Genomic DNA, 10,968 nt, shown 5'->3' with positions numbered 1-10,968 from the left:
CTAACCAGCTAGGAAATCGAAAGTGTTTTTTTTTACTGAGTTGTAATCATCATTAAGATTATTTAACTTGTCCATGCTTGAGGAAATAACATTGAGTTCAATTATAATGAAATCTAAAGTGAAATGTTTTATTTTATAAAGAAACCTTTGGTGTCCAAGATTTAAAAAAAAAAATGTATTTCAACACAAAGATTTAGGTGATCAATGAACTACGAGAGGTGTAGAGAGTTGTTATTGAGATGGCAGTTCACATCGTGTTAGATGCGAAAAGCAACATCACCTTACTTAGGTATCTTGCTTCAAGCCGTTATGCTAATCTAATTGATATATAGATTATAAAAGTAATATATATATATATACACAAATACTTTAAATATTTTTTAAATATATTTTATAATTTTTAGAATTAGAGCTAAAATGACAAATCTTGTAAATATTGAAGGCTATATTTATTGAATTTTTTAAATTTATGAACAAATTGATAGAATGAAGAAATATTATAGGGTCTAGTTTGTTATTAGGCCAATAAAACAAAACTCACATTAGACTTCCTTTCTAAGTTAACATCAATAGTGGCCAAAATATTTAATTTAAAAAATTATGTGATTAAATAAATACTAATAATAATTGGGTGACAAAAATAGAATGAACTGAATAGTTGAATGACCATTCTTATACTTTACCCAATTTGTTATTATGCTAATAAAAATGTTCACATATATACTCTATTAATGATTTAATGAAAAAGTGATCAAAATATCAAAAACATCAATGACTAAAATAAAAAAAAGGATTACACTTACGTGATAAAAATAACAACATTGATTGGCTAGTTGTGTAGTTTTATACTTAGTAGGCTTTTTATCGGTCAATTTTGGATTTTGCTAATAGAAAACTAAAATATTCATTAAAAAATGGTTGGTTGGAATTTAATTTAGATAAATTGACTTGATTGGCATTTTATGTAGATATTTTATAATTTTCTAAAGTCAATTTTTAAAAATTGGCTTGCTTCGCATTTTATGATGATATTTTATTCAAATATTTTTAATGAATATATAATGTGAGTTTTGCTATTAAATTTTGGATTGTGTTAATAGAAATTTAAAAAATTCAAAAATTAAAAATATCAAATTAAAGAGTTTTAGTAACGATTTCTCTCTATGTTGAGATTTTAGCTTCAAATGTTGGCAAATATTGGATTTGTAAACGGGCCAATTTGCCCGGGTCCACATCAAAGCCAAAATAATAAATAAAAAAATCCAATTTTTAAATAGTCCATTAAATGTCCAATTACATAACCCAAGGCCCAAACAAGCCCAACAACCAACCCTAACCCAAATTTAAAATCTAAAACCTAGACCCAAAAATACAAGCCCGATAGGCCCAAAAAATTAAAACACCAGAAACCTAGGGTTTCTCCCCCTCACGCCGCAGCCAGACCACCATGCCTCTGTACTCTCCAGCACTTCAGCAGCCACGCCCACGCCTCCGTACGCCAGCACACAGCCCCCGTACACGTGCCACGCACACCCCGTACCTGTAAAAAGGGACGAACGCACAGCAAAACAAAAAGAAAATATTGTATTTTTATTTTTTTATCATTTTTTTCTTCGACTATAACGCCCAAAAAGGAATTATCTATAAGGTTACACACATACAACAAAGAGATTAATAGAAAAAGCAGAAATCACAAATCGAAAAGGTGATTGATTTAAGTCTAACGTCTCATTCATTTTTCTTTTTTGCTTTCTTCATGATCGATATTCGTTAAAAAAAAAAGAGTAAGGAAAAGAGATTTACCTTCATATCGGCTCCTTCGAATCCTAGCTACTTCGTTGTAATCGAAGTTTAGACGAGGACTTTGAAACTTTGGAATGAAACCTTGGATTTGCGGTTGGACGGAGCCAAATTAGGCTTTCGCATGATAACCGTCGGCTAGACGTGGAGGCCAAACGGTAGCCTAAAGGTTTCTTCTAATTCGGCCGAATGGGAAAGGAGAGGAAAGGTCTTAAGTCTGTTTTGTTCTCTTTTCAAATGGCTAAGTATCAGCTTAGGGTTTCTTTAAATTTTGGTTTTTATAAAACGTAGGAAACGACGTCGTTTTAGGCCAATTCCTATAGCTTCAAAACGGCACCGTTTAAGAGCTGTGACCCGGTGACCCGACCTTGATCGTCCAGATCCGCGCGTCTTGGGCCTATGAGGGTTATTTGCGCTATTAATCCTTCCTCTTCGCACAGGTGTTCAATTACTCTCTGTTTGTTTTATTTTGTTTTTAAATTTGGTACTGTAATTTGTGCGTGTTTGTAATTTGGCCCTCGTTTCAACGCTGCACTTTGGGAACTGGTATATTTCCAGTCTAGCTCCCTGTGCATTCGCGCGCATTGCATGTTGGCCCCTTTTTATCATTATCATTTTATTCTCAAATTATCTCTTTTGTTTTAATTTAATTCTAATTAAGTCTCTCTATTTTATAGTTTTTTTTACTCTTGTTAGCTTATTTTTACATTTTCAATTACCTTGGTGAAATTTTTTATTATTGCAAATTTGTTTATGTCATATCATTTTCACATTTTGTAAATTATTTTTTATATATAATTTTTTTTACATTGGTATATATATAATATTTGTAATAAAGTTAATTTTAGTGCACGTATATTATTAATGTTATGTTATTTCATACATATAATGGTTTTTGATTCTATCCATATATTTTAACATATATTTTTGTTATTTTAATATGTTTCGTATACATGTTTTATATATTGTTTAAATTATTTTTATACTTATATATATTGGTACATATATTTGATCTATATACATTATTAAATCCATATATTTTAAACATATAGTTTTCTTTGTATATATAAGTATGATCTTAAATCTACTATATATAATTTCTAATAAAATTAATTTAATCTTAAATACATTATTAAATACATGCTCTTTTCACAACTAATTATTTCTTAATCCATATATGTATATGTTTGTAAATCTATTTTGTGCATAATTTATTTCCTAAGATTACATTTTATTATTCTTTCATATTTCATATATTATTTAAATTCCCCTTCATCGTGTGTATATATTGTCACTTTTAAACAAATATTTTTGATTTAAATGTTTTCGTTTTGCAACATCAATTTTTTTTAAAAAAAAATTATATATGTGTTCTTTATTTTTCTTATAGATTATTTCAAGTCCTAATACGTGTTATTTGCTCATCAATGCATCATTCTTTAGGAGTTGTTTGGTATCTCATGGGTTAGTCGTTTTTGTATTATTTCATGTATATTTGTCGTATTGTTGTTCTCTATCCATGCTTAGAAGTTCGATTATATTTGTCTTAGATTAGTTATACTTAATTATTGGTTTTGTTAATTTGTTAATTATTAGTTGGTTAATTGGCATTGTATTTTATGAGTGCATGTTACCCCATATTTTTATTTTTTCCTTTAGTCTACAAATGTTTCATTATAATTTTCAACTTTTTTTAAAAAAAATTAATTAATTATTCCATCCTATTTCAAGTAAAATTGATACGTTTTGAGCTAGTTCTACAACTGTTTATTTGAAGATTCACTAAAACAAAGGTAATAGTTGATGTTTGGGAACTCGAGGAATCGTGCCCAACCGTGCTGGGTTTCGATTTTCTGTTTGTCGAAATAATCAAATATTCCTTTGAATTTTCATCCGTACTTTGAAAATTCCTTAAAATGAAGGCAATGTTCGATGTTTGGAAATTCAGGGAATCGTGCCCTATCGTGCTGGGTTGCAATTTCCTGTTTGTTCAAAATTATCGAATATTCCTTTAGAATTGTACTTATATTTTCTAAATTCTAAAACGAGGCAATGTTCAATGTCTAGAAATTCGAGGAATCGTGCCATACTGTGCTGGGTTTCGGTTTTTCATTGGACTAAATAATTGGGCACCCTTTTTGTAATTTTCAACATATAAACATTTGGAAGTCAAAATTTATCGTGTTTTCGAGGGTATAAAGGATCGTGTCCTATCGTGCTGGATGTGACGTTATATAACTTTGAAACAAGAGAATTTTGACGACCAACTTAAGCCATTCGAATGTTTTGAAAGGAATCATATTTCAAAAAAATAGCTCTAAATCTTAGACCTAAGGGCAGCATTTAATCAATTTGGTACCAGTTTTGAGCGTAGTGAGGGTGCTAATCCTTCCTTATATGTAACCGGCTCCCGAACCCGTTTTTTCAAATTTACGTAGGCCAAAATCAATTTAAATAAAACAAAGTGTTTTATTAGATGATCCAATCACACCTAAATAAAAGATTGGTGGTGACTCTGCGATCTGTTTTCAAAAAGTCGATTTCTGTTTTTTCTTTCAAATAAAAAGGATGGTTTCGACAGCTTGGCGACTCCACTGGGGAAACGGACAAGAGAGTCAAGCCATAAAATTGATTATTTTCTATCCTTCTGTCAAAAAATTAAAAATTTGTTTTGAAAATCATGATTCTTTCGATTGCATCTGATTGTATGATCGTTATGGTTCGGGTCTCGTAGAATAATATTGCATTGCATCACATGACCGTTGTGGTCACACCTTCTAAGTGGAAATAAGAAACTATGCTTTCGTGAGGTTTTCACCTCCGCATGGGCTAGTGGATTGCTTTTGGAGTACATCCGTACCTATGATTTTGTGAGATTTTCATCTCTGCATGGTCATAAGGAAATGTATTCCCCTGAATCGAACTCGATCCATATGAGCCTATAATGGGTAAGGATTGATGAATCTGCTGGTTCAGGTACCTTCTCTCTAGAGCCGAACCACATATAGTGAACATTAAAAGCTACCCTTAGATAGAGCTGTGTTAAGCCTTAGTAGTTGCCCATATCTGTGCTCTGATTATTTTGGTTTTTGCTTGTATCTTATTACTTATATTTGATACTAACTTGTGTTTTGTTTTGATTGTGTTTTGCATGACATTGCATACTAAAGAAGGTGTTGATTCGTATTCGATTACTAAGTTAGAAAGTTTGACATGGAGAATGAATTTCTTAATAAAGTTGAGGATAATGCAGCCGTCCGCGCATGGTCAAAGAAGTTACAATCAGAGAAAGGGGATAGCTTGGCAGAAGGATATACATTAGAATTGCAGGAATTCACTCGCATTAATGTAACACAGAATGAGTTGCAAGAGTTGAGAGATATATAGGCTCTTTGGGATGAATGAACCAAACAGTTGTTTTATCAAAGCTATGGTGATATATCTTACTTGCTAGATATTAAGGTGGACAAGCATCTGTTCAGAGTTATGGTTCAATTTTGGAATTCTGCTTACAAGTGTTTCACTTTTAGGGAAGTGGATTTAGTGCCTACTGTGGAGGAATATACTACCCTGCTCAGGTGTCCAAAAGTGCAAGTTAGCAAAGCTTATGCCAAGGTTTTTAATGGTCAAACTTTCGCAACGAAATTGATGAATATTTCAGGGATGAGCGAGCCTTGGGTCACTGCTCGGATTCAACAAAAGGGAGATAGTAAATGTATCCCTTGGGAGAATTTGCGAGATTTGGTTTTAACACATCCAGATGAAAGAAAGAGGGTCGATATCTTTGCCTTAAGCATCTATGGATTGGTAATTTTTCCTAAGGCTTTAAGGCACGTGGATGAGGTAGTCACTGACTTATTCGATCGTTTTGAGAAGGGAATCACACATGTATCTGCAATATTGGCTGAGACGTTCAGATCCTTGAGCATGTGTCAGAAGACGGGCGAGGGGCGGTTTATTGAATGTGCACAGCTGTTGATGGTGTGGTTTCATGGGTATTTTTGGAAAGTAGACAAGGTTTCTTACCGGGTCTTTTCTGAAGGCTATTCCCTATTAAAGAAGGAGGCAATCATACAAAGGAGAGAGGATATCTCAGAGGAGAAGTGGATGGAAATCCTCTAAAACCTCAAGGAGAGGGATATAGAGTGGAGAGCTTATTGGATGGTTCCTGATGAAATCCTGTATCGATGTGGGAACTTTGATTGGGTACCGTTGTTAGGAATTTGAAGAGCTATTGGGTATACTCCATTGCTTGTATTAAGGCAATACAAATTGAGGTAGTTTGTACCCACGACTTACGGGCTTGCTCAATGTGAATTCTCCTATAAAGGTGACCACTATAAGAGGAAAGTTCGGGAATTATCTGATGCTCGGAAGCAAACTTGCTAGATGAAGAGGCTAGTTGTCAGTTCCATGGTGACGCCTGAATAAAATGGATGGTTTAGGAAGGGGGTCAATGATAATATTCCTAGACCAAGTGTAGAAACCACCCGACCAATGGAGGAACAATTACAAGTTGCCCCGTCAGAGTTGGAAATTATAAAGCAAGACTTCGATAAGAATAGTTCTGAGCTTGGGAAAAAGATCGAACAATTGGAGGAAGAAAAGATGCATCTGATATTAGATGTAGACGTTCAGAGGTCAGAGGCTGAGAAGTGGACAACAGGGAAAAGTAAGGCCGAAGATGATCTAGACAGTTTGAAGACGATTATAAGAAGTTACGCCTATCTATGAAGACTGCTGGGTTAGGCAAAACTTTAGAACAATGGCGCCATGAAATTCAAGAGGAAAAAACCAAACCCGACCGATGGGAAAGGAAATTTCGAGAGGCTCAGGCAGGAAATGAGAATTTTGAGAAGAGTCTGTCAGAAAGCAGAAATGAACGAGGTGAATTAAGGGCTAGAGTGGCAGAACTTGAGAAGTCTTTTCATCAGTACCGAAGCTGTAATACCATAATGGAGTTAAAGGCAAGCTTGAGTAAGATGGAAGAAATGAAAGGAAAAGTAGAAGAATTAGAAGCGTCACTACAAAGCTGTGAGATGCAGATCCAGTTTTTCAAAGCAAGTGAGGAACGTTGGAAGGAACAGCTTCACCATGCGCAAGACCAAGTCAGGAACAAGGATTACATTATGGGGGAAGCCATAACCCAGATTCGGGAGGTAGCTGAATATTTGTAAGCTTTAGCGGTACGAGTGGACATACTGAGCGTGAAGTACGAGCTGGAGTCAGATCGGGGGTAGGAGCTAGCCTCGTTGCTTAGGAAAATTAAGGCTCTGAGCATTAGGGCGAAGTTTTATTTGTAACTCAATTTTATGTAAAGAATTTTATTTTCTAGTAAAGTTTTCTAAATGGAATTGAATCAAAATTGATGCCTCCTTTGCATTCATGCATTTGCATTACATTACATCATATGCATTAAAGGCCATAAAAAGATTCTAATTAATTAAAAAATTATTTCAGTAATCTGGAAACCAACAAAAACCAACCAAGTACGCACCCCTACGGCACAAGGAAAAAGACCAAGTCAATGGACAAAAGACTAGAAAAATTGGAGCAAATGCAAAAGGACATGCAGGAGCAAATGTAGACGCAGATGCAAGAGCAGCTAGCCAAGATTCAGCAAGAGATGAAAGAGCAAATGATGGAATCCCAAAGAGAGATGATGAGTCAATTGTCCCAATTGCTGATGGGAAGAATGAATAAGGGAAAGGGTCCTATAGACAATGTTGGAGAAAATAATAAAGACCCTCAATATCCTCTTGGCTTTACTCTGACACATGTACCGACACAACCTGAGATTAATCTACAAAGACCATTTGTTACAATTAGACCTCAGTAGATTCAGGTCGGAGCTTCGATACCGATGAATTTCCAAATTGACTCAGGCTCTAACCCTGTTAATAACTCGAATTATTCGCTTGTTCCTGATTTGGATGAAGTTGCAGAAGAAGAAAAGGCAAGGATGGAATCACAGAAGCAATTAGAGGAACGGTGTAAATGGCTGAAGGAAAAATTCAAGGTGATGGAAGGTGCTGATAATCGTCACGGAATTAATGCTAAGGACTTGATTTTGGTCTCAAATTTAGTCCTTTCCCACAAGTTCAAAATGCCTGAATTTGAGAAGTACAATGGAATGAGCTGCCTTGGAGCTCATACTACTATGTTTTGCAGGCAAATGACTGGATACGTCAACAATGACCAGCTATTGATTTACTGCTTCCAGGACAATCTGGTTGGGGCGGCATCCAAATGGTATAACCAATTAAGCCGCGCTAAGATTAACTCATGGAAAGACCTAGCTCAAGCCTTTATGAAACAGTATAGTCATGTGACGAATATGACTCCTGACAGGATTACTCTCCAGAATATGGAGAAGAAACTGAATGAAAATTTCAGATAGTATGCGCAAAGATGGGCCATACAAGTTTAGCCGCCGCTTTTAGAAAAAAACTATGATGCTCTTTATCAACACTTTGAAGGCTCCTTTTATCACTCATATGTTGGAAAGTGCCACCAAAAGCTTCTTAGACATAGTGATGACAAGTGAAATGATTGAAAATGTTGTGAGGAGCGGCAAAATAGAAGTAGAGGAAAGTACCAAAAGATCGGCCCCAAGGAAAAGAGATAATGAAGTGAACAACACGAGCACATTTAGCAAGGGTCAGTCCAAGTCACTCACTGTAAACCAACCAAAGACGGTGACCACCAATCAACATAGCACTGTGAGGCAAGAATCCAGCGCGAGGACGAACACAGAAAGACTACAGTTTACGCCTATACCTATGACATATAGGGAGTTGTACCAGAACCTATTCAATGCTCATGTAGTGTCCCCTTTCTACCTGAAGTCACTGCAACCCCTGTTTCCCAAATGGTATGACATAAATGCCCAATGTGAATACCATGCAGGAATCATCGGGCATTAGATCGAAAACTACACCGCGTTCAAAAACTAGTTGAAAGATTTATTAAAATGGGTATTATAAGGTTTGACGACCTAGCCGTACCCAATGTAGCAGGAAACCCACTCCTCAATCATACCGACCAAGGAGTAAATGGGATAAACGAAGGTGAAAGCAAGAGGATCAAATATGAGGTTGCAGAAGTCAGGACCCCATTGAGACGGATGTGGAAGGAGATGGTCAAGAGAGGGTTGATCGTGTTGGATTCAAGAGAAGAATCTGAAGAAGAGAGGAACTACTGTGAGTTCCACAACGAGGTAGGGCATGAAATTCAAGAGTGTGTGGAGTTCAGAGCCCTGGTGCAGAACATGATAAACAATAGAGAAATGAAGTTTTATGAAGAAATTGAAAACCCCAGAGAGGGAGATATATGCGCATCAGAGGGAAAATCGACGATGCAGAACCAAACAATTAACTACCCCGTGGTTATCATATCACGACCCAAAAATAATGAAGCGGGAGTGCAAATGCCACTGAAGGTCATAATCCAAATACCTGCAGTCTTCCCCTATAAAGACAGTAAGAGGGTCCTATGGAATTACGACTGTAACGTGACGATCCTAGGAAAAGAGAGCCTGGTTGATGCTTCAAAAGAGGACCAATATATGGGCTCTTATACGTATAGTGGGAGATGTTACGATTCAGCAAGCGAGAAAGCAGAACCCTCAAAAGGAAAAGCTATAGTGGTCGAACAGAAGAAGGAAAAAGTGGCCAAATCTGAACTTCTTGTTAATGAGCCAGTTAACGAAGATGAGGCTAAAGAGTTTTTAAAATTTCTAAAGCACAGTGAGTACAGTGTTGTGGAACAGCTACGCAGACAACCAGCTTGTATCTCGGTGCTGGCCTTACTCTTAAGTTCGGAAGTCCATCGCAACACGCTGATGAAAGTTTTGAATGAAACATATGTTGCCAATGATATCTCCGTCAACAAGCTAGACCGCTTGGTTAGCAACATAAGTGTCGATAACTTTATCTTCTTCAATAACGATGAGATACCACCCAGTGGCATGGGGTCGACTAAAGCTTTACACATCACCACGCGTTGTAAGGGGCATACGCTACCAGGAGTACTGATTGACAACGGATTGGCCTTGAATGTCCGACCATTGTCCACACTAAACAGATTACTTGTAGACAACTCTCACATGAAAGAGTGCCAAAATATAGTGAGGGCATTCGATGGCACAGAGAGAAGGGTGATGGGCAGAATTGAGATACCTCTTCTAATCAGGCCAAACACATATGAGGTGGATTTCCTGGTGATGGATATTAAGCCTTCATACAATTGCTTATTGGGGAGGCCCTGGATACATTCAGTTGGGGTAGTGCCTTCATCGTTGCATCAGAAGCTGAAGTTAGTATTAGAGGGGCGGTTGATAACGATAAATGCTGAAGAAGATATCATTGTAGCTGTAAGCAGTGATGCACCCTATTTGGAGACAAATGACGAAGCAATCGAATGCTCATTTTGGTCTTTGGAATTTGTTAATGCAACATTCATTACTGAGGGGAGCAAGATTCTGACGCCAAAATTATCCAAAACTACAAGGATGAGTCTACAGTTGATGGTTGGAAAAGGAGCTCTACCGAGAAGAGAACTCGAGAGACATCTCTAAGGAATGGTTGAAACGCCAGTATTGAAGGACAAGAGAGACCGCTTCGGCTTAGGATTTAAGCCAGATGTGAGACAAAGGAAAAAAAAGAGCTGAAAAAGAAACAAGAAAAAAGGAGAGCACGGTTGAAGGGGGAGGAAATCAAATGGGAGCCAATGATATTCCCCCATATATCGAAAACTTTTGTGTCTGAAGGAATCATTTATCCTGAGCAGGGCACGTCAAGACAGAAATCCATAGAATAAAAGTTGGAAAACTTAAACATCAATGCCACATACGATGAAGGGGCTGGAGGAGAAAATTTTTTGGGCATTCGCCCCTACATACCTGGAAGTGTTCTGGATAACTGGACTGCGGAAGAGATTCCTGTAGTTTTTAGAGCTGACTCAGAGTAATGTCCAAAACACACTTATTGCTCTAGGCCTAGGAGTAATAAGAATCTTTTGTGAAATAGGCTTATGTTCAAAAACGTTATTTCAATAAAATGCACAGTTATTATCATTTTGAGCAGATATTATTTCATTCTTTCCATTTCATTCATAATCATATTATACAAATGATTACTTTCGGATTCTTTTGTTATTCGGGCATTC

General features: G+C 36.4%; 1 protein-coding gene and 1 long non-coding RNA gene across 2 annotated transcripts; one reads left to right on the top strand and one right to left on the bottom strand.

The window, feature by feature from the left end:
• Positions 1-1,249: 1,249 nt before the first annotated feature.
• Positions 1,250-2,389, bottom strand: LOC107935717 (uncharacterized). The gene is made up of 2 exons (XR_001694247.2): positions 1,804-2,389; positions 1,250-1,540 (listed from the first exon to the last, which is right to left on the bottom strand). It is a non-coding gene; the product is annotated as an uncharacterized lncRNA (long non-coding RNA).
• Positions 2,390-8,252: 5,863 nt separating this feature from the next.
• On the top strand, positions 8,253-10,378 carry LOC107935720 (uncharacterized). Its single transcript, XM_016868338.1, has 2 exons — positions 8,253-8,674; positions 8,788-10,378. Exons 1-2 carry the CDS (start codon positions 8,253-8,255, stop codon positions 10,376-10,378), a joined length of 2,013 nt encoding a protein of 670 aa, XP_016723827.1.
• Positions 10,379-10,968: the final 590 nt, after the last annotated feature.

This window comes from Gossypium hirsutum, chromosome A04, assembly GCF_007990345.1.
Source record: "Gossypium hirsutum isolate 1008001.06 chromosome A04, Gossypium_hirsutum_v2.1, whole genome shotgun sequence".
In the NCBI taxonomy this organism is placed as follows: domain Eukaryota; kingdom Viridiplantae; phylum Streptophyta; class Magnoliopsida; order Malvales; family Malvaceae; genus Gossypium; species Gossypium hirsutum.
Note: the sequence above shows the minus strand (reverse complement) of the source record. Positions and strands in the feature narration are given on the sequence as shown.